General features: G+C 36.6%; 1 protein-coding gene and 1 long non-coding RNA gene across 6 annotated transcripts in view; one reads left to right on the top strand and one right to left on the bottom strand.

The window, feature by feature from the left end:
* Nucleotides 1-429, bottom strand: part of RXFP1 (relaxin family peptide receptor 1) — a 125,095-nt gene extending 124,666 nt beyond the window's left edge. For all 5 annotated transcript variants that reach the window (XM_050789779.1, XM_050789777.1, XM_050789780.1 and 2 more), the window contains exon 1: nt 15-429. In XM_050789779.1, the coding sequence (XP_050645736.1) occupies nt 15-129 (115 nt within the window). In that variant the 5' untranslated portion in view covers nt 130-429. The remainder of the gene's footprint in view (nt 1-14) is intronic.
* Nucleotides 1-25,180, top strand: part of LOC126954290 (uncharacterized) — a 60,669-nt gene that overhangs the window by 21,977 nt on the left and 13,512 nt on the right. The gene's annotated exons all lie outside the window — the stretch shown is intronic.

Here is a 25,180-nt window from a genome sequence, read left to right on the forward strand (position 1 = left end):
CTGAGCATACTTACAATATTTTCCAATAATTAAGATGTAGAAGAAGACAGGACCAGATGTCATTTCCTTCTCTCTGAGCAACTGATTAATGAAAGTGAACAAAATTTGGTCTTGGTTTCTGAATCGCATACAGCTCACGGTGGTTGTGTGCTATTTCTGTCTGCAATCTTAGCAGCTACAAAGCAGTCCTCCCTCCTTCCACTCCCATTTCCTTTCTCTGTCTCTTTCCATTCCCTCTTTTTTTCTTTCCTCCTTTCTATTCTCAGGATCTCTCCTCCCCGCCCTCCTTCTCTAAATGTCCTAATCTCCTTCTTTACACATACGCACGTGTGTGCATGCACACACACACACACACAAAGCTGAGCAGCAATAAAGTTTCAGAGAACACACAGGATATCTACAAACGAGGGTGTATACAAACTCTGAGAAATGTCTGAACTGATCAAAGATACACTACCAGAAAGAAATTGAGCTAGAGATATCTCATAAGCAAAAACATATTTTTTCCCCTTGTGACATAGGACTAGGAAAAGAATGGAATTACACAGGGCAAAATGCCTTTGTGGAATTAACTATGGGGTAGGAATTAAAGTGTAACTACAGCAATCGTTTATAAACTGTTTGAGTTTGGGAATTCGAACAATAGGATATTGTTGAAAGAAGAATACAAAAGAAGAAAACAACTTAAAATCCTTTTGAACTTGTGAATTTTGCTACAATGGAGACCATGACATGTCACTGGATGTCCTGGAGCAAAGCCGGCCTGGGTTTAAATTATAGGTCCCCTGTGACTTTAGAGTTATGCAGGTGCTGACTCTTGGCTGAGCCTTGCTTTTCTGGAGCAAAATATGTATGCAACAAGGTAGCTCTGATGGCCAGCACAGGGCATAGTGAGGGGTGTAGGTCCTACTGCATTACAGGTGATTATTAAGCGTCAGTCATTCATGTGGTGATTTTTTATTATTTGACCAGTTGGGGAAAAAGTATGAAAATGCAATGAACATTTCTGTAGACTGCATTTTCTTTTAACCAGACTGGTTCATTCTTATTTTGCAACTTGCTGATGAATTTCTGGAACAAATGAGTAGTAGCTCTTTGACATGAGGAATTTATTTTTGAGGTTAATGCTCCCTACTTGTAGATATACAAGTAGAATCTGCTTGGATTACATATCTGTACATCATTGACTTCAATATAATAAGACTATTTCTAAATAAGGGCTAAAAGGTTATACTAACACTGCTTCCTCTCCCCATAAATATAATTAATTCCATGAAAGAAGAATTATAGAAATCTTCACAAGTCCTTATTCATTTAGCAGTAGATTTATTTAGTGAAGACACTGTTCTTTCGATGGACATGCTTATGGTTAACTGAATTTAGTCCCATAAAATGTTCACTATTTTTAATAATACTTGAAATATTTTAAGATTATTATGTGGGGCCGGGCGCGGTGGCTCACGCCTGTAATCCCTGCACTTTGGGAGGCCGAGGCGGGCGGATCACGAGGTCAGGAGATCGAGACCATCCTGGCTAACCCGGTGAAACCCTGTCTCTACTAAAATACAAAAAATTAGCCGGGCGCGGTGGCGGGCGCCTGTAGTCCCAGCTACTCCGGAGGCTGAGGCAGGAGAATGGCGCGAACCCGGGAGGCGGAGCTTGCAGTGAGCCGAGATGGTGCCACTGCACTCCAGCCTGGGCGACAGAGTGAAGACTCCGCCTCAAAAAAAAAAAAAAAAAAAAAAAAAAAAAAAAAAAAAAAAAAAAAGATTATTATGTGGGTGGTTCATAGATTTTTTAAAAATTTATTTAGAAATAGTTTTTTGGAAGGATGCTGTGGAATATGTCAAGGGCAGTATCAGAAGGAGGACCCATAAGAAGCTTCTTAATAGTAAAACTGAAGAACTTGCTTTGGGAAGTGTCAATAAAAAGTAAGCTGTTGATACAGAGGTCTTCAAAATCATTCTGATGTTATTGTGCAAACTTTGAAAATTTTGCCTGAGCGCATTATCACAGATACATACAATTAGTGGGCCACTAGCCAGGAAGTACTCGTTAACAATGTATTTTAAATCTTCTCAAATTATCAGGGCAAAATTTCCAAATCATCTCTCATTTTACTAAGAATCTATTAGGTTTTACTAAAATAGATGTTTATCTGAATGAATAATTTTCATTGTTTATTTTCTCAGGGTGTCACTTCTCTCTTATTTTTGGCAAAGGCAGTGAATCTGGCATATTAGTTTTATAGAAGTATTTTGGTGGCAAAACCCAAAAGTGAATATAGCATACCTTGGCCATACATTGAGGTAGGTACTGTTTGTACTATGGGCTGGAGAATTCCTTATTGTGAGAGGCTGTCCCTTACATTGTAGAATGTTTAATAACCTTCCTGGCTTCCACACACTGGATGCCTGTAGCACTCTCCAGTTGCAACAATTAAAGGTGTCTCCAGCAGTTGGCAAATGTTCCTGAAGGACAAGATCACTCCTGGTTGAGAACCACTGCATTGTAGCAAAAGACTCCCCTAAGTAATCTTTAGGTATTATTATTATTATTATTATTTAACCAGATTACTGAAATAGAATCCTTCTTAAGATTTGAATTAAAGTGTGTTTTCTCATTCTCTTGTTTTGCAGTTTGAAGACATATATTAAAGAGTTTTAAAAACAAATAGATAGTTTATGTTCTTAGCCTTCTCTTCCTGCCTACATTGTTCAATTATAAACTTGCACTCTGGGCCCAATAGAATCTGTGATGTCAATGCCTCCACTTGGCTGAGCATGTCAGGGGTTTCTACCCTAGACATAGGCTAATAGAGGCTGATACCCTTTCTTATCTTTGAATCTCTTCTTAAAACCTTATTGAGGCTCTTTGAATATAACAAAAACTTCTATTTGAAAATTACTTCTCAAACCAACCTAGTGAGTCAAACCAAACAAGCATTGTTAACCTGCCTGCACTGTACAGATCCACAATAATCTTGTGGCTTTTCCATCCTACCATGACGGAAATAAACCATGACTTTTTTTTTTTTTTTTCAGTATCATGTTTTAAAACTGGGTAATGGCACTTGAGGGCTTCTGTCCATGTTTCTGAACCTTTTCACAATCACCATTTTTCAACAGTAGAAAAAGCCATTTTATGATGTGTTTTTTTGATTGTAGACCTGGGAAAGTCCCAGTGCGAGAGGCTGGTAAAACCTCAATAAGACCTTCATCATGTAGAGATATTCGGATAATAGTAAACTAACCATACATTAAAAATATTAAGTGCAATCTAAAGGCTAAAATGCATGCTGCCAAATTGTTCATTCTATGCATCCATTTCTAGTTGACAGCTGTCAGTCAGGCAAGACCCTTGAGGAACTCATCACCTCTGTGTCACACCAAAAATACTAGCTGCTTGATTTAGCATTAAACAATTCTGAAATGAAATAACTTTTAGGGAGTGATACCTAGCAAAATGTGCAACTAGGACAGAGCAGTTAGTAGGCACAGATATTTCTTAAAATATTTTGTATAAAATCTAAACAATTTTACCCTAGATGAAAACTGACCAGAAGCTACTGTCATTTTAGCAGGAAATCAACCATTACATTGTAAGCCAAATCCCATGTGGATTTTCGTGTTGCCCTATATCCAGTTGAGGGATATAACAGGGAGATAACAGAATTTAGTGACCCTCTGCAAAGTTGGTAATGTGAAGAAGAGGAGGGCAGTGTCAACAAGTCAACAAGCTCAACATTTATCTATCCATCTCTGTATCATCTTACACAGTAAGTGCAAACTCTGGGGAGGGCTTAGTATTAACTTTGTTTTACATAGTTCCCTTAACTGAATATATTCAAGCTTTAGGCTTATTTTATCTAGATTGAGCCTACCTTGCTCAAGACTGATGAGATAAAATAAGTGATATAGTCTGTTGACTGGGTTAGTGGGTGGGATCTGGAAATTAACCTTGCTGTTTCATGTCTGGTAACCTGTGTGTTCCCTAAGCAGCCATCTTTCTTCCTCTTCCCTCACAACCTTAATGCGCATGCTCAGTCACTGTGGTTAAGCTGCAGCTGCTTCAGATTTCTTGATCGCACTTCAGCCACTCTGCTATGATTGGAGCCTTGTCTCTAAGCCCACTCACTTGCCTATGATCTAGCTTGCTTTTCACCCCATGGGATCAACTCACGGGAGATCTGGTGCTCTTTGCCCTAGCCTGATAATCTCAATGTTCTCTCCTTTGGGCACTATCTACTGCTGATGCTTCTTCATGCTTCATTTGAGGCTACCTGATTTATACCAGGGTATTTCCTACATGCTGGAAGACAGAATAAATTAGAAAAGTAAAAGTGGCTTGTTCCAGAAATACCAGTAGAACATTGGGAGTTCTGGTCCCACTTTTGCTCCTAATTAGACATGTAAACTCTGATAAGTCACTTAAAAGCTTTAGTCTTGTTACCTCACTAGTAAAACAAATAGTCAATCTTTTAGATGTATTATAGCCCTGTCACTTTGTGAAATATGATACTCTGCTTTAAGATAATTTATGAATTATAGAGACAGAATGCACAAAGCTGATTGTCTGAAATACATATATATTTTTACATTTTTCAATAAATATAAATTGATGCCATGAACATAATGTATTAAAGGAGGTATACGAGATCATCAAGGAGACTGGTTTGGAGGGCCGGGTAGGGTCAAGTGTGGAAGATTTTTTAGAGAAGAAGAGCTGTGTACTGAGTGTGGAAGACAAAGAAAGACATAGACTGAGAGAGAGTAATGGAAACAACATTTCATATCAAAGACAAGTGAGTGCAAATACTCGGCATGTGCAAATAGCAGGTCTGGATGGGTTTATGGCCAGAAAATAACATAATTAGTATTGGAGAACTATGGAATAATTAGTTGTTGGAGAGTGTCAAACATTAGGTTGATTAATTTATTTTTTATTGTAAAATTTAAATTTAAATTCATAATCAACATATGGTAATTGTACATACTTATGTGATGTCTCAATGCTTGTATACATTTTATAATGTTCAAATCAGGGTAATTACCTTCTATCGCTTTAAACATTTATCATCGCTTTGTTGTGATAACATTCAAAATCTTCTAGTATCTTCAACTATATCTTCGACTATACACTGCATTGTTATTTGCTATAGTCACCCTGCTGTATAACAGAAACACCAGAACTTATTCTCCCTGTCTAAATGTAACCTCGTACTTGTCAACCAACTTCTTCCCAGCCTCTGGTAACCACTATTCTACGGTCTACTTCTGTGAAACAAGCTTCTTTAGATTCCACGTACAATATTATGCAGTGTTTGTCTTTCTGCATCTGCCTTATTTCACATGACATGTTCTCCAGCTTTATCCATTTTGCTGAAAATGACAGGATTTCATTCTGTTTTATGGCTGAATGGTATTCCATTGTTTGTATCTATCTATCTATCTATCTATCTATCTATCTATCTATCTATCTATCCATCCATCCATCCATCCATCCATCCATCTATCTATACAGTTTTCTTCAATCATCTGTAGATGGGCTTTTAGGTTGAGTCTATACCTTGGCTATTGTGGATGGTGCTGCAATAAACATGGAAGAGCAGATATCGCTTTGACATACTGATTTCTTTTCCTTTGTATATATCTCCAGTAATGGGATTGCTGGATCCTACATTAGTTCTATTTTTAATTTCTTCAGGCACCTTCATTCTCTTTTCCACAGTAACTACATAACAATTCCTCATTTAATGCCACTGACAGGTTCTTGGAAACTGTGGCTTTAAGTGAAATTGCAAACTGTAAGTCATTGGAAGTTAACTCCTGTTTATATATCAATTAGCCTATGATAAAATTGGTTCTGTTATACAGTATGTCTTTTAACTTAAAGTCACTGTTTCTAATAACTTATCCATGCTGTTAAGTAAGGACTTGCTGTACTAATTTACATTCTCACCACCGGTGCCTAAGGCTTCCCTGTTCTTCAGTTTCTGGGGAATGGAGTGATATGATCAAAAGGAGACTAACAAAGAAAACTAGTTTCATGACCATATGATACAAAAGATGAGAAAGAGCAGAGACTCTAGGTAAATAAGGTTATTGAGTAACAGAAGTAAGTCAGCTATTATGGTCTGTGTGACTGAGAAGGCATGCAAACACAATACATTACCAGAAAGAACATTATCTTAATAGTGGTTAATCATGAACACACTGACATTAGAACAGGGATGTCCAATAGAAATACAATGTGAGCTACAGATGCAATTTAAAGTTTTCTAGAAGCCATACTTAAAAAGTAAAAAGAAACAGATGAATCACTTTTAATAATAAATTTTATTTAACTCAGGATATTAAAAATATTACCACTTCAACATGTGATCAATATAAAAATTATTAAAGAGGTATTTTTTATTAATGAGATAAATTATTAATGAGATAAGAGGTACATGTGCAGGATTGTTACAAAGGTATATTGTGTGATGCTGATGTTTCGAGTGTGAATGAATCCATTGGGAATGTAAATTAGTTCAGCCACTGTGGAGAGTAGTTTGGAGATTTCTCAAATAACTAACAGTTTATTATTTATCTTTGAAATTCAGTATGTATTTTACTATGCAGCACAATTTGGAGCAACTACATTTCAAGAGTTCAGTAGCTGCATGTGGCAGGTTGTTACTCCGTTGGATGGTGCAGTTCTAGAGGATGGGGCAAGAGGTTTCAAGATTCCATCAAGTTATATTTTATCATATTAAACATAACCATGGGATGTCCTACATATAAAGATTTATAGAGCTTCAGTAGTTTTAACCTGATGGTCATGTAAAAACAATAGTTTCTATAATTAAGTCAAATTTTAATAAAACAATGGAGACAACATAAGGTTACCAAACTTAATTTTGTCAAATAAAAACATGAATAGCAACAATAAAGGCCCTACCATTTATCTTTTACCATCATTTGATAAATGTAAAGACACTTTAATATCACAAAATTAGGAAAGCTATAATGTTCAAACACAGTCCTCTAAACAGAATATATTTAGTTTCACTAAAAATGACTAAATTGTCCTTATTTTTCTTATTTCATTGCAGATGAATAAAAAGTCCCACAGACCCTGTCGGTGGACCGTGATTTGGGAACCACTGATCTAGTCCAGGCTCAGGGTCTCTCTGATAGCACAAGTCCTTCAAAATCATGTAGGACACAGTAGCTTCAAACAACAATGCATTCTGTTAGCTATTAACCAGTGTTTTGAGTCATGGTCAATGAATCTAGGTACTGCCTTTGTATGTCTCCCTGTTAGCATCTGTTGGAGGCCCTAAGCCTTAGTTTAAAGCTAAGGGCCTCCCAATTCATTTGGAGGGGCTGCTTAGCAGGGGCTGCCCAATTCATTTTGAATTATGGCCCTTTGTCTACACTCTGGAAGATCCTTCCTTTGTATTGATTTGAATTGGCCACCTCTAAAGTGAATATTGCAGAATATGCCTCTTTTGGGTAACAGGATGGGTAAGTACTGAGAAAAAGAAAGATTGGCAAAGGAAAAGACAAATGGCAAGCAAATGGGTCATTAACTATTGTACGTTGAATGAGAATATTGTTAGGCTTTATGAACTGGTGTATGTGAAGCTTGCGAAGAACATGAAATGTAACTGCTCTTATCACAATAGTCATAAATGCACATATTAAAAATAATTATGTAATTAAGTTTATAATTTTGCTTTGTGAAGACAGATCAATTTTGTCATCTTACTTTCCTCCTGGTGAGATAACACTCTTCAGGCTGTGCTACTGAACTAAAAAGGTGTCAGAATAAGACATCCTAGTTGTGAAAACAAAAATGTGTCTCCTTTTTCTCATTTAATCTTCCTTTAGAATTACTGGAGTTCAAATTGGAGTTCCTGGAGTTTCTAAATGATTTCCCAGATAACTGACTATTGGTCATGTTTACATGTCATGCAATAGTTACAGGGAATTTCTCGGTGATTGTATTTTCCAGAGACTAACTAAACACAATACATAACTGGGTCTGGTTGTAAGAACCTAGTGGATAGGTTTTGGTAGTTCCTCATTCCTATCATGTTTACTGCTCGTTGTTCACCTTGTGAAATACAAAGCTGGGTTGTCTCCACAATTTGCCCATCTATAAATATATTCAATAGTCACATGTTTGTTGGGGTCAAATATCTTATCAGATCTGCTATAAGGGGACATAAGAAAACATTTTCTGGGTGAAATATTGTAAGATGTATGTAAGTGTTGGAACCAAAGGGAGCTGGTGAGGAGGACATAGCAGCATCAGTCATGGTACAAAGGGCTGTACCACAGAATAAAGACAAGTAGAATTAGGGCAGTAAAAATTGGAAACACCAAGGATGAACAGAGACTTAACAAAAGCTTAGAAGACTATTGGACATTATTGAGCAATAAAGTGAAAAGAAGGGCAGGTGGGAGGTGGATGGATCTCTGGAAGTGGGTGCTAAATGGGCTGATTTCCTGTGCCAGGCCTCTCTGAGACTATTTTAACCAGCTGATGGGATACTTTAGACACTGTCTGGTATTGTACTGGGTATTATACTGGTACTGTTCTGTATGCCCAGTTACTGTCCTAGAAGAAAGGAGCCTTGGATGATGGTAATGCACTAAAAGATTAGAAAGAGCAGGGTTGGAAAGATGATAAATATAGGTGCACTTTGTCAAATTAGTGAATCGATGGCAAACTCTATTTATTTGCATCTCCATCATGACCATTACTGGATTTGCCATTTTTCCCTTCTGTCCAGTAACAGTAGCTATTCTTTACCTCCAGCAATTTTCTCATGTTTGTTCATTGTGCCCAAATGCTTTGCAAGTCTCCACATCGCACTAGTAATTTACATCCTTCTGAAAGACTGGGAGAATTGGTACTCCTAGCATCATTAAAATGAGTTTCTGAGCAGGGTTGTTATTAAAACTATGCTTCTTTAAGTGGCAAAATCCAAGTTGCTAAAGAATAACCATCAGTACTGATCATCAGACAAAAACAAGGAGAATTCCTCCTACGGTGGCTTTTGAAGTTGCACTTTGGAGGACAAACCACAATAGTCATGCAAGGGGGCTTTATAGGAAAAATGTATTTATTTGATTTACAGAAAAATGTATTTTGAAAGTCATTAAAAATTATCACTGGGTCATGTGCCAGATGCTAAAAAGAAATCAGCATGGTCTAGAAGAAGATGAATCAGTGACCCAAGATTAAGACTGTTTTATCTTTTTAATTGTTTATTGTGGGAAAACATGTCCTAGGAATCGGTGAAGTAATTTTAAGAATAAACGTTGTCTTAAACCAGTAATATAGGGAGCAATGGAGGAAAATACGTATGTGTAGAAGAAGAAAATATGTGTTTTTGCATTGTCTGTTTTGAGTGGGAACAAGAGGTTATTTTAAATAGATTAGGTGAGGCCCAGTGATTTTAGTAAGTGGTGCTATGAAGACCTAAAGCCAAGCTCCATTGTTGGGACCAAACCTGGGCCTATTACATCTTTAACTCTAAATTAATACTTATTATTAGATTACGTTGTCATTTTAATGTGTGAAGCAAATATAACTGTGAAGGTCTCTTGAACAGGACTTTATAGTCATAGGAGTAATGAATTTTGCAGAATGCCGTACTGCGTCCTGGTAAAATAGTTACTGAACTAGTTTACATAAACTACTTTAATCCAGAAATACACATAGTTCTTAAAGAATCTCTAAGTTAGTGTATGCCTTCTACTTAACTATTGAAAGTTATTTCAATTGTTTCAATATACTGTGGTTACTAGCTAAACAGCTTTCCTTTGTTTAGAAGCAAATTATGGATGCACTAGTTAAGAATATCTAGTGTATAAGGAGGATAGTCTTTTCTGAGTTCCGAACTTTAAGTTAAATATTTCCCTATGTTATTTAAAAAAGGCTTCAGAATTTTGCAGTTAAAAGAAACTGTGTGACACGGAATTTAAGTTGAAATTTTCTTCTTTGAAAAGGTAAGAACAATAAACTGAGGCAGATTTTTTTTTAACCTTAGGTAAGAAGTGGTCATGAGACAAATGCAAGAAATGTTATATTCCTTGATTTTTCCAAATTAAATTAAATCTATTTCTCTGCCCATCCACATTCACTTGGCTTTATTCTTCCTTTCATTGTATGGTCCTGGATGTTCATGGTAGTTAACAGAGCTACCATTGCTGCTGATTTTTGCTACACGATTGTTGGTGTCAGCATGCTGAGCTCCAGCAATTTCAGGATTGGCCTAAGCTTTTTTTTTTTTTTTTTTTTTTTTTTTAAGAGAAGTTTCTAAAACACAACGAAGTAATTTTTCTTCCTCCCCTAATCAAGTTGAGGTGGAGAACAGAAAGGCTTAGTCACTCTTTAGGACAAGGTGGAGGTGGGGAGAAGCCGAGGAAAGCATTTCACTCTGCCTTTTTTTATGTGCAGACATTAAACTAGTTTCGGTGCTGACTGGCTGGGAGGAGAAATCTAAGCAGTATTGAGGCAGTGTTCTGAATATCCTTCCTCATTTATCCTAGTGGTTCTCAGGGACAGTGATGGGTGTGCTCGCTAGCAGGCTCAGATCCACCAATGCAAGAACCAGGCAAGATCAGAGGAGGACACAGATGAGTTGGTCTCGCCCATCTGCAAGTGTGGGCTTGAATGGTGTTGCTATGGGACTCTGCGACACTCCACTTGGCTATGCCCTGACTCTCTCTGCCTAATACTTCCTGCCGAGGTACTGGTATGGTTTTTTTTAAAAATACACAATTCCAATAATCTGAATTGGCAAATATCTATGGTATAGCATGAAATTTCAGTTTGATATACAAATTAAAATCTTCTATATCCATTGCCTTGAAAATATTCCATGTATCTTTCAAGGGTTAAAATAAACTGCTGATCAGGAGAATTAACTGCCTTTTAAATCTGAAAAGCAAATATATATTTTTAAATCACTTTATTGAGGTGTGACTGACATGTAAAAAGCTGTACATACTTAGTGTATACAACTCCGAGTTTGAGGATAAATATATACCTATGAAACCATCACCATCATCATGTCCAAAGGCATATCCAACACCTCCTAAAGATTTCTCCTATCCCCTTATTGTTATAATAATAATTAATTATTATTCTTATTATTCTTGTGGTAAGAACACTTAAGAACCTCTTAGAAAATTTTAAGTATACAATACAGTACTGCTAGCTATAGTTGCCATGCTGCACATTAAATCTCCAGAACTTATCTTGCATAACTGAAACATTGTAATCTTTGGCCATCAACTCTCCATTTTCCCCACCTTTAGCCCCTGGCAACTACCATTCTACTCTCTGCCTCTATGAGTTTGCTTATTTTAGATTCAACATATAATGTTCTCCAGGTCTATCCATGTTATAGCAAATGGCAGGATTTCCTTTTATTTTTGTTTTTTGAGGTAGAGTCTTGCTCTGTTGCCTAGGCTGGAGTGCAGTGGCATGATCTTGGCTCACTGGCTCACTGCAACCTCTGCCTCCTGGGTTCAAGTGATTCTTGTGCCTCAGCCTTCCAAATAGCTGGGATTACAGGCGTTCATTACTATGCTCGGCTAATTTTTTTTTTTTTTTTTTTGTATTTTTCGTAGAGATAGATGGGGTTTTGCCATGTTGGCCCGGCTGGTCTTGAACTCCTGACCTCAAGTGATTTGCCCACCTCGCCTCCCAAGGAATATTTTCTTCTTTTTTAATGCTGAATAATATTCCATTACATGTATAGACCATATTTTCTTTATTCATTCATTTGCCAATAGACATTTAGGTTGTTTTCATATCTTGGCTATTTGTGAATGATACTGTAATGAATATGGGAGTTCAGGTATCTCTTCTACATACTTATTTCATTTCTTTTGTATAAATATCCAGAAGTGGAATTGCTGGATCATATGGTAGTTCTATTAAAAAAGTTTTAGGGAACCTCCATACTATTTTTTTGTAATGGCTGTGCCAATTTACATTTCCACCAACAGTGTATCAGTGTTCCCTTTTCTTCACATACTCTTCGACATTGATCTTGCTTCCTTTTTTTTTTTTTTTTTTTTTTTTTTTTTATGATAGCCATCTTAACAAGTGTGATGCGGTATCTCATTGTGGCCTTGATTTGCATTTACCTGATAATTAGTGATGTTGAATACTTCTTTTTTTTTTTTTTTTTTTTTTTTGAGACGGAGTCTCGCTCTGTCGCTGGGGCTGGAGCGCAGTGGCCATATCTCAGCTCACTGCAAGCTCCGCCTCCCGGGTTTACGCCATTCTCCTGCCTCAGCCTCCTGTGTAGCTGGGACTACAGGAGCCCGCCACCTCGCCCGGCTAGTTTTTTGTATTTTTTTAGTAGAGACGGGGTTTCACCGTGTTCGCCAGGATGGTCTCGATCACCTGACCTCGTGATCCGCCCGTCTCGGCCTCCCAAAGTGCTGGGATTACAGGCTTGAGCCACCGCGCCCGGCCGTTGAATACTTCTTAATATCCCTGTTGGCCATTTGTGTGTATTCTTTTGAGAAATGTCTCTTCGAGTTCTTTACCCTCTTTTTAAAATTGGTTATTGTTTTCTTGCTATTGAGTTGTTTGAGTTTCTTATATGTTTTGGATATTAACTCTTGTTCATATGTATGGTTTATAAATATTTTCTCCCGTTTTGTAGGTTGCCTTTTCATTTCACTCATTATTTACTTTATGTGCAGAGGGTTTTTAGTTTGATGTAGTCTTACTTGTTTATTTTTGCTTTTGTTTGTGCTTTTAGTGTCATACCCCAAATTATCATTGCCAAGACCAACATCAAAGCACTTTCTCCTATGTTTTCTTGTCAAAATTTTAGTTTTATGTCTTATGTTTAAGTCTCTAATCCATGTTGTATGTGGTCTAAGAAATACGTCCAATTTCATTTATTTTGCACATGAATGTTTAGTTTCCTCAGCACCAATGATTGAAGAGATTATCCTTTATTTGTTCTGTAGTCTTGATGCCCTTGTCAAAAGTTAGCTGACTATATATGCTTGAGTTTTTCTCTGAGCTCTCTATTCTGTTTCACTGATATATGTATCTGTTTTTATTCCAGTACCATACTATTTTGATTACTATAACTTTGTAATATAATTTGAAATCAGAAAATGTGATGCCTCCAACTCTGTTCCTCTTGCTCAAGGTTGCTTTTGCTATTCAGGGCCTTTGGTGGTTCCATAAGAATTTTAGGATTGTTCTATTTCTATGAAAAATGCCACTGGAATTTTGACAGGGATTGCATTGACTCTGTAGATTGCTTTTAGCAGTATGAATATTTTAACAATACTGATTTTTCTAATCCTCTTATCAATGAACACAGGATATCTACTTATTTGCATCTTCTTCAATTTCTTTCTTTCTGTCTTTTTATTTTTTTGAGACTGAGTCTTACTCTTTCGCCCAGGCTGGAGTGCAGTGGCACTATCTCGGCTCACTGCAACCTTGCAACATTTGCCTCCCAGGTTCAAGCAATTCTCCTGCCTCAGCCTCCCAAGTAGCTGGGATTACAGGCGTGCGCCACCATGCCCAGCTAATTTTTTGTATTTTTAGTAGAGACGGGGGTCTCACCATGTTGGCCAGGCTGGTCTTCAACTCCTGACCTCAGGCGATTTTCCCGCCTCGGCCTCCCAAAATGCTGGGATTATAGATGTGAGCCACTGCACCTGGACTTCAATTCCTTTCATCAATGTTTTGTACTTTTCAGTGTATACTTCTTTTTTTACCTCCTTGGCTAAATTTATTTCTAAGTCTTTTATTTTTTGATGCTATTGTAAATTGGATTGATTTCATCATTTTTCTTTTGGATAGTTTGTTGTTTGTGTATAGACATGTTCTGACTTGTATATTGGCTTCATATTTTACAACTTTAAATTTATTTATTATTTCTAACTGCTTTTAAGTGGAGTCTTCAGACTTTCCTACATATAAGATCATGCCATCTGCAAACAAAGACAATTTTATCTCTTTCTTTCTAATTTGGATGCCCTTCATTTCTTTTTCTTGCCTAATTGTTCTGTCTAGGATTTACAGTACTATGTGGAATAAAAGTGGCAAGAGTTGGTATTTTTGTCTTGTTTCTGATCTTAGAGGAAAAGCTTTCTGTTGCTCACTGCTGAGTATGATGTTAGCTGAGGGCTTGTCATAGATGGTCATTATTATATTGAGTTGCATACCTTCTATAACTAATTTTTTACAAGATTTAAAAATCATGAAATAATGTTGAATTTTATCAAATGCTCTTTCTGTATCTAGGGAGATGATTATATGATTTTTATCCTTCATTCTGTGAATGTGGTGTATTATATTTACCAATTTACATATATTGAACCATCATTTATTGATTTGCATATATTGAACCATCCTTGTATCCCTGGGATAAAGCCATTTGATCATGGTGTATGATCCTTTTAATACGCTTTTGTATTTTGTTTGCTAGTATTTTTTTTAATATTTATGGGTAAATAGTAGGTGTATATTGTTGTGGGGCACATGAGATATTTTGATACAAGCATATAATGTGTAATAATCACATCAGGGTAAGTCAAGTATGCATCACCTCAAGCAATTATCCTTTCTTTGTGTTACAAACAATCCAGTTATATTCTTACTTATTTTTAAATGTACAGTAATTTATTGTTGACTATGGTCACCCTGTTGTGCTATCAAATACTAGATCTTATTCCTTTGAATAATATTTTTGTATGCATTAACCATCCTCTCTTCCTCCTGTCCTCCTCTAATCCTCCCAGCCTCTGGTAACCATCATTCTACTCCTATCTCTATGAGTTCAATTGTTTTAAAGTTTTTAGTTCCCACAAATAAGTGAGAACATTCAAAGTTTTACTCTGTGCCTGGCTTATTTCACTTAACATAGTGATCTCCAGTTCTATCCATGTTGTTGCAAATGATAGGATCTCATTCTTTTTTATGACTGAATAGTACTCAGTTGTATATATGTATATTTTCTTTATCCATTTGTCTGATGATGGGCACTTAGGTTGTTTCCAAATCTTGCCTATTATAAATAATGCTGCAATAAACATGGGAGTGCAGATATCTTTCTGATATACTTATTTCCTTTCTTTTGTGTATATACCCAGTAGTGGGATTGTTGGATAATATGATAGCTCTACTTTTAGTTTTTTTGAGGAATCCCCATACATTCTCCATAGTGGCTGCACTAATTTAGCTTCCTATCAACAGTGGAAGAGAGTTCCCTTTTCTTCACATCCTCACCAGCATTCATTATTGCCTCTTTTGGGTAAAAGCCATTTTAACCAAGGTGATATGATATCTCATTGTAGTTTGATTTACCTTTCTGTGATGATCAGTGATGTGGTGCACCTTTTCATATATGTGTTTGCTACTGGTATGTCTTCTTTTGAGAAATATCTATTCAGATCTTTTGCCCATTTTTAAATTGGATTATATTTTTCCTATAGAGTTATTTTAGCTCCGTATATATTCTGGTTATTAATTCTTTGTCAGGTGGGTAGTCTGCAAATATTTTCTCCCATTCTGTGGGCTGTCCCTTCATTTCCTTGACTGTTTTCTTTGCTGTACAGACACTTTTTAAGTTGATGTGATTACATTTGTCCATTTTTGCTAGAGTTGTCAGTATTTTGTTGAGGATTTTTGCATCTATGTGCATCAGGAATATTCTTTCATATTTTTTTTTTCTTGCAGTGTCCTTGTCTGGCTTTGCTGTCAGGGTAATGTTGGCCTCATAGTGACTTTGGAAGTGCTCTTTCTTCTTCAATTTTTTGGGAAGAGTTTGAGAAGGATTGGTTTAATTTTCCTTAAATATTTGGCAGAATTCACCAGTGAAGCCATCAGGTCCTTGCCTTTTCTTTGTTGGGAAGTTTTTAATCACTGACTTAAAGTCCTTACTTATTATGGTCTGTTCAGATTTTCTATTTCTTCATGAGTCAGTCTTGGTAGGTACTATGGTTTGAATATTTGTCCCTTTCAAAACTCACGTTGAAACTTTCACCCCAATGTGGCAATATTGAGAGGCTGGGCCTTTAAATAGTGATTGGATGATGAGGACTCTGTCTTCATGAATGGATTAATCTATTAATGGGTTAATGGATTAATGGGTTATCATGGGAGTGGGACTCGTGGCTTTATAAGAAGAGAGATTGGAGCTAGCATGCTCAACACCCTGGTCATGTGATGCTCTGTACTGCTTCAGAATTCTGCACAGTCCCCACCAAGGAGACCTTCATCAGATGCACCCCCTTGACCCTGGAATTCTCAGCCTCATAACTGTAGAAAATAAATTCCTATTCTTTATAAGTTACCCAGTTTCAGATATTCTATTATAAACATCAGAAAACAAACTAAGATAGTCGGTTGTATGTTTCTAGGAATTTCTTCATTTCTTTTAGGTTATCCAACTTGTTGGAATATAATTTTCACAGTAGTCTCTTATGATCCTTTGTATTTCTGTGATATCAGTTGTAATATCTTCCTTATCTATAATTTTATTTATTTGAGTGTTTTCTCTGTTTTTATTACTCTAGCTAAGAGTTTAATTTTGTTTTTCAAACAAAATTAAACTCTTAGTTTTGTTGATCTTTTCTTTTGTTCTTCTAGTATCTATTTCATTTATTTCTGTTCTAATCTTTATTTTCTTTTTTCTGCTAACTTTGGGCTTAGGTGTAAAGTTTGGTTGTTCATTAAGATCTTTCTTTTTTCTGAATGTAGGTGTTTATTACTATAAACTTCCCTCTTAGATTTGCTTTAGCTGTATTCCATAAGTTTTGATACCTATATATTTCCATTTTCATTTTTCTCAAGATTTTTTTATGACCCTTTTGATTTCTTCTTTGATCCATTGGTTGTTCAAGAGTGCACTGTTTAATTTCCACATATTTATGAATTTCCTAATTTTCCTCCTGGTATTGATTTCTAGTTTCATACTGTTGTGGTCAGAAAAGGTACCTGATATTATTTTCAGTCTTATTAAGTTTGCTAAGACTTGTTTTGTGGTCTAACATATGATCTATCCTGGAGGATGCTCTGTGGGTGTCTGAAAAGAATGTGTATTCTACTGCTACCGGATGGAATGTTCTGAATATGTCTGTTAGGTTCATTTGGTCTACAGTTTGTTCATGTCTGCTGTTTCCTTATTGATTTTCCATTAGATGATGTATCGACTCTTGAAAGTGAGATACTAAAGTCCCCTACTATTATTGCATTGCTGTCTATATCTCCTTTCAGTTACATTAATATTTGCTTTATATATTTAGGTGCTCTGATGTTGGGTGCATAAATATTTACAATTGTTATATCCCCTTGATAAGTGGATAGTTTTATAATTATATAATGACCCTCCTGTTTCTTGTCACAGTTGATGTAGAGTCTATTTTGTCTGATGTATAGCCATCCCTGCTCTCTTCTGATTACAATTTGCATAGAATGTCTTTTTCCAGCCCTTCACTTTTAGCCTGTGTGTGTCCCTAAAGCTGAAGTGAGTTTCTTGTATGGCAGCACATAGGTGGAACTGAAATAAAATATTTTAAGATCTCTTTTGGCCCTAGAGAATCCACTAGCACATAGCCTCACCAATCCATTAGCACATAGCTTTTGCAATGCTCCAGAGGCAGAGAATTCCAGCAGATGTACATGCATGAGAGTTCAGGGAGACCTACTGGTAGTATAAACTAAGCATGTCAAGGATTCCCTCTCTTACCACTCCTATTCAATGCAGTATTGGAAATTCTAGCCAGGGCAACCAGGCAAGAGAAAGAAATAAAGGGTATTCAAATAGGAAGAGAAGAAGTCAAATTGTCTCTGTTTGTAGATGACATGATTGTATATTTAGAAAACCCCATCATCTCAGCCCAAAATCTCCTTATGATAAACAACTTCAGCAAATTCTCAGGATACAAAATTAATGTGAGAAAATCACAAGCATTCCTATTCACCAATAATAGACAAACAGAGAGTCAAACCATGAGTGAACTCCCACTCACAATTGCTACAAAGAGAATAAAATACCTAGGAGTACAACTTACAAGGGTTGTGAAGAACTTCTTCAAGGAGAACCACAAATCACTGCTCAATGAAATAAGGAGGACACAAACAAATGGAAGAACATTCCATGCACATGGATAGGAAGAATCAATATTGTGAAAATGGCCATACTGCCCAAGTAACTTATAGATTCAATGCTATCCCCATCAAGCTACCATGGACTTTTTTCACAGAATTAGAAAAAAAACTACTTTAAATTTCATGTGGAACCAAAAAAGAGCCCACATAGACAAGACAATCCTAAGCAAAAAAAAAAACAAAGCTGGAGGCGTCACATTACCTGACTTCAAACTATACTAGAAGCCTACAGTAACCAAAACAGCATGGTACTGGTACCAAAACAGATATATAGACCAATGGAACAGAACAGAGGCCTCAGAAATAACACCACACATCTACAACCATCTGATCTTTGACAAACCTGACAAAAACAAGCAATGGGCAAAGGATTCCCTATTTAATAAACGGTGCTGGGAAAACTAGCTAGCCATATGCAGAAAATAGAAACTGGATCCCTTCCTTATACCTTATACAAAAATTAACTCAAGATGGATTAAAGATTTAAACGTAAGACCTAAAACCATAAAAACCCTGGAAGAAAACCCAGGCAATACCATTCTGAACATAGGCATGGGCAAAGACGTCATGACTAAAACACCAAAAGCAATGGCAACAAAAGCCAAAATAGACAAATGGGATCTAATCGAACTAAAGAGCTTCTGCATAGCAAAAGAAACTATCGTTAGAGTGAACAGGCAACCTACAGCATGGGAGAAAATTTTTGCAGTCTATCCATCTGACAAAGGTATAATATCCAGAATCTACAAAGAACTTAAACAAATTTACAAGGAAAAAACAAACAACCCAGTCAAAAAGTGGGAGAAAGATATGAACAGACATTTTTCAAAAGAAGACATTTATGCAGCCATCAAACATATGAAAAAAAGCTCATCATCACTGGTCATTAGAAAAATGCAAATCAAAACCACAACGAGATACCATCTCATTAGAATGGCGATCATTAAAAAGTCAGGAAACAACAGATGCTGGAGAGGATGTGGAGAAATAAGAACACTTTTACACTGTTGGTAGGAGTGTAAATTAGTTCAACCATTGTGGAAGACGGTGTGGCAATTCCTCAAGGATCTAGAACCAGACACATCATTTGACCCAGCAATCCCATTACAGGGTATATACCCAAAGGATTATAAATCATGCTACTATAAAGACACATGCATACATATATTTACTGCAGCACTATTTACAATAGCAAAGACTTGGAACCAACCCAAATGCCCATCAAGGATAGACTAAAGAAAATGTGGCACTTATACACCATGGAAAACTATGCAGCCATAAAAAAGGATGAATTCATGTCCTTTGCAGGGACATAGATGAAGCTGGAAGCCATCATTCTCAGCAAACTCAAGACAGAAAACCAAACACCACATGTTCTCACTCTTAAGTCAGAGCTGAACAATGAGAACATGTGGACACAGGGAGGGGAACATCACATACCCGGGCCTGTTGGGGGGTGGGGGGTAGGGAAGGGATAGCAGGAGAAATACCTAATGTAGATGATGGGTTGATGGGTGCAGCAAATCACCATGGGACATGTATACCTATGTAACAAACCTGCATGTTATGCACACGTACCCCAGAACTTAAAGTATAGTAAAACAAAACAAACAAAAAACTAAGCAAGTCAAGTGTCAAACTAAGTGCAGTGCAAACAGGCTGAGAGGCTTGCTTTCTATTTGAACCAGAATTGCTTTGAAAGTGGGCAGTGGCCTTCTAAACCAATGACATATCTAGGTACCCTAGCTTATCCCTTGTTACTCCTTTCTCTTTTTTATACTAGCTAATCATTTACACTGAAAATGATGACAAAGAAGGAAAGTGAAAAGTAGGATTATCCATAGTTCCTTGTTTTTTGAAACCTTCCTTATTTATCCGTAGAGTATTGGTAGGATGTGCTGTATTAAGAAGTGAAATAAGAACAGTTGAGTTAGTTTTGCACAGTGTTTCCATTGTTTTGCTAAGAACAAAATGTATATTGATGTGTGAGCTGTGAAATACAAATCAAGTAATTGTGGTCATTTTGTATAAGTTAAATATTCCTATATTTGCATTTAAAATTGGCACTGTACAATACATAGATTAACAGCAAAATTCAATTTAATAATTTAAAATTTTAATTTTTCTTTACCTAGAACATTATAGTGCAAATAAAAAACACGGTGACAAGTTGAACAATGAGAATACATGGACACAGGGAGGAGAACATCACACACTGGGGCCTGTCGGGGGCTGGGGGACAATGGGAGGGAGAGCATTAGAAAAAATACATAATGTATGTGGGGCTTAAAACCCAGAAGATGGGTTGATGGGTGCAGCAAACCACCATGGCACATGTATACCTATGTAACAAACCTGCATGTTCTGCACACGCATCCCAGAACATAAAGTAAAATAAAATAAAATAAAACAAAATAAAATAAAAAATATAAAAAATTACCTCCAGTTTCTAATTTGATAAAAAAAAAAAAACCCCACTGTGACAGAGAGAGAGAGAGAGATGAAAAAGGTTTACATTTTCATACCTTTAAAAAATGCTTTCCCCTGCTTTTTGCAAAAGGAGTCCCAAATTTTCATTTTGTGCTGGACCCTGCAAATTATGTAGCTAGCCCTGCACCTGTACCAACATTAAACTGTGCGCAGATGTCAATTCTCCTTCCTCCTTTCTTGGCTCTTACGAGTCAGTACAGGAATGAGGATACGACAGCCACTTTGAAAATCTTGCTCTCCCCAGCAGAATTCATTTAAGACAACTCTTTGAAAAATGCATCAATTCACAAGCTATTTGATTGCAGAGACCATCTTCTACCTGAACTGTTTAATACACAGATGCTTTTCCTATTGTGAAATTGATGTATTTGTTATATCTGCATCTCAGAAAGTAGAATTTAATATTTTAAAATCTAAATCAAGTGTTATGAATCTCTGAAAGTGGAAGTATAAAATACTTTGCTTAGGGTTGAGGTATCATCTTGTCTGATAGTTTATCTATAGCAAGTATTAAACATGGCCTAAATATAAAAAGTAAGGAAACATGTCTATTTTCAATAATGTAATATCCTATAACTCTGAGAAATAATGTATTTTATTGGAGATGAATGTGTAGCATTATGTTAAAATGTTTGAAATGACTTTTGTTGTTTTTATTCAAATTGGCTAGGAAAGAAGAGTTCATTTTCCTCAGTAAACATTTATTGCCTAACTGCCTTAGGACATTAGGTTTTACAGCATTTGGCTTATCATAAAGACCTTTGAATTGTCCAGTGTGGCTGGCTTTTAGCAATTATTGACAACTGCTGCATTTGCTCCTATCTAGCATTATATAGAATAAAATGAAAGGCTTATATTACATAAGTAGTAACTTCTGGTCAGAAAACTGACTAATAAGTATAAATGCCAGTGACTAACCCTTTTAGTTACTTTACTGTTCGGTTACCTATTTTTTTGCCTCCTCCTTTTTTCTGCACTCTTCGATGGCACTCTGCCTTTATTGTTATTGGTTGTATCAGGAAACAAATGGTAATATATTTGCTCACTTGTTCATTTAATTATTAAATCAAAAATGTCTCTGAACTACTTGAATGTAATGTATTTTTAGAACAAGGAAGGGTAAAAATGAAACTTAAAAATTGCAGATTGTCTCCAATAGCAGTCAATCAGTTAATCATCCGACAATTACTTTATGTTTGTTATGTTGCAAGCACTGGGATTCAGGGTTCCTGCTCACAGGGAACTTTCTCTTTCATGTGGGAAATACACCCGTATGGGTGGTTGAGCTAAGTGATAAGAGAAGGCCCTCCTGAGGGTTAATATTTGATCTCCACCCTGAGTGACAGAATGGGGCATTCTCCTATTTGAAAACTTGCCTTCTCTTGGATCCAGTCTTGCGTCTTTCTGCTTCTGCTCTCTGACTGCCAGCTCTTTCTCAGGCTCCCTCTTGGCAACTAATTCTCTTTATGTACATGAACATTTACATATTTTATGGGTATGGACATATTCTTTTTTTTTTATTTGAGATGGAGTGTTGCTCTGTCGCCCAGGCTGGAGTGCAGTGGTGCGATCTCGGCTCACTGCAACCTCCGCCTCCCGGGTTCAAGTGATTCTCCTGCCTCAGCCTCCTGAGTAGCTAGGATTACAGGCGCCCGCCACCACGCCTGGCTAATTTTTGTATTTTTAGTAGAGAAGGGGTTTCACCATGTTGGTCAGGCTGTTCTCGAACTCCTGACCTCGTTATCCACCTGACTTGGCCTCCCAAAATGCTGGGATTACAGGTGAGAGCCACCACGCCCGGCCGTATGGACATACTTTTCAGAGCATGTTTCCTGGGTATTTTCATTTCTCAGTCTAGATCTCTGGTTCAAAACCTCTTTGCATAACGAATTTTTGAGAACATGGAGAAAGATACAGGCCTTCTCTCCTGAGGAAAACAACATGCTCACAAAAATCTCATGAAATTTCAGGGGATTAAAGGATGCTCCTCAAGATCACTCATGGTACCCACAGGAGTTTGTGGATCCCAAGTTGAGCACCTCTCTTTTACCTGCTCTTTTTGGTCAGTTTCAACCATACCTGTGACACTAGCCACACTGAGAACTCCAAAATCTGTGTTTCAACCCAGCTTTAGTTGTGTATATCTGACTGCATTCTAGACATTTCCACTGCAATTCCCAAAGGCACTTTGATTCAGTATATCCAACAGGAAAACACATACTCCCCCAATCATCACTATGCCTTCCTTTTCTTTCCATCTTCTGCCTCCTCTTACACGCCCAGTCTTGGTGAACAGCAGCACCACTCACTGAGCTGCACAGTTCAGAGTCCTGGAGGTCAACCGGCACTTCTCCTTCTCTCTGTCCTTTTGGAATCAAACATCCTTCCTATTCCAAGAAGCTGCCACATCTTTCCCTCATTAGCAATACCCTGCAATCCCGCTCCCATTGCCTTTATTCATGCCTTCTAGTTTCTTTTTGGATATTCTCAAAGAGTGAAAGTGGGACAGAAATCTTGAAGAATACGGTAAATGCTTAGAAAGACTATTCAGAACAACGGGCGAGTTTGCTGATTTGGAATTGCTGAGTAGCACTGCGGGACCAGTCTGTTCTCATTAAGAGGAAATCCCTCCTTTTTGTAGCAAATCCCTCATGAAATAGTAAGGATTAAAAAGTCACTGCATAATAGTTTTTTCTCCTAATTCAAAGACAGTAAGTTTCTCACTGCCTTTTCTTTGACCGATTAAACAGGTTCACTTCCTTTATTTTCCATGTATTTTCATCTGTATTGCTGTCTTTTGGAGTCTTTCAACATTTTCCTCATATATTTTAATGTTTAATTCAAACCAGATGCTGGATCCTGATAATTTAGTCAATTCAGCAATTATACATTCTTTTAGAGATCTTATGGTAGAAGGGAATTAGGGAATGCTGATTAGATTTATACACAACACAATTCAGCAAAGCAATTTAAGGCACTATAACAGAATGTAATAAAATGCTGAGATACATAAATTTTTTCACACATCATTGTCTGGCAGTGAGATGAGTAGAAAAAAGTGAGACTATGCAGATCAGTGATTTTTGGAGTTTCAGGAAAGTCTTAATAAGAAACTACTATGGCAGCTGAAAGAATGTCCGCCCAGGGAGACTCCTTTTACGGTGATTCTTGCACCTGTGCTTAAGCCTTCAGCTGTGCTCTGAGGCGCTCCCTTGAGGGAGAACCTGTGCTCGATTTTCCCCTAGGTGGAATGAAATCTGGGCTCCTACCTATCACGTCAACAAGAGCAGTTGTGGTTTCATTTGTTTTATATATATACGTGTCTTCTCTATAAGACTGTGTTTATATTATAAAGATTGTATTTATACATAAGATTTTGTTTAACACAGCATTCCAGAAAAGAAAAATAAGAAAATCATCATTATGGACAATGAATAAAGTTACTTTCCACACACACAAAAAATACTTCTTTTGATGGTTTGAATTCTTCTGTCAAATGTCAAAATGTTAAAATTTCATTATAGATAGTATTACTTGTGTTTACTATATGACTTCTTGCGGTGTCTGTCTTCAAGTTCTAAGCTTACAAGATTTTGGGTATCAGGTGAAAAATTCATAGCTTTAATTTTGCAGAATCATATACTTTGAAAGTGAAAGAAAACCCAAGGAGGTATCAGGCCAGCTTTTTGATTTTGGAGAGTGAGTTATGGATATTTATATTAATATTTTATGGATGTCATATGTGGGGCTCAAAAAAGTAACTTATCCAAGATGTATTATGACAAGAAGTGCTAGTAAAAATTAGATATTTCATGTAGATTTGTGTAGATTTTTCATTTCTCAGAACATATCCGCATCATCAAGTAGAGTATGACTGTATATGCATTTGTTGATCACTGGTAAATTTTGTTTCACAGTTTGATATTAGCAACAACATTGGTATAACTATCTTTTTATTGTCAACATCAGGGATTATCTGTTTTTGCAGAAATCATATCATTGTTTTCCCCTGAATTTTTTGAGTAACTGGCCCATCAATTGCTAAGAGAGGAGTGTTAAAATCTCCAAGTATGATCCTGGAATTGTCTATTGCTCCAGTAATTCTCATTTTTTTCTTTACATAAAGTATTAGGTACATACATATTTATGATTGTTATATCTTCCTGATTTATTGGTTCTTTTAGCATTATGAAATGTCCCTCTTTATTCCAGTAATACTCTTTGTCTTGAAGTCTACCTTATCTCATACTAATATAAACACTCTAGCCTTTCTCATGCCTACAGTTTGCATGGCATTTTTCTCCCAGCTATTTAATTTCAATCTATCAGCATCTTTATATTTAAAGTGCATCTTCTTTTTTTGTTTTGTTTTGATTTTTTGAGACAGAATCGCATACTGTCACCCAGGCTGAAGTGCAATGGTGCGAACTGGGCTATGCAGTCTTCCCACCTCAGCCACCCAAATAGGTGGGACTACAGGTGTGTGCCACTACACCCAGCTAATTTATGTTTATTTTTATTTTTTAAA

The sequence above is a fragment of the Macaca thibetana genome, chromosome 5, assembly GCF_024542745.1.
Source record: "Macaca thibetana thibetana isolate TM-01 chromosome 5, ASM2454274v1, whole genome shotgun sequence".
In the NCBI taxonomy this organism is placed as follows: Eukaryota; Metazoa; Chordata; class Mammalia; order Primates; family Cercopithecidae; genus Macaca; species Macaca thibetana.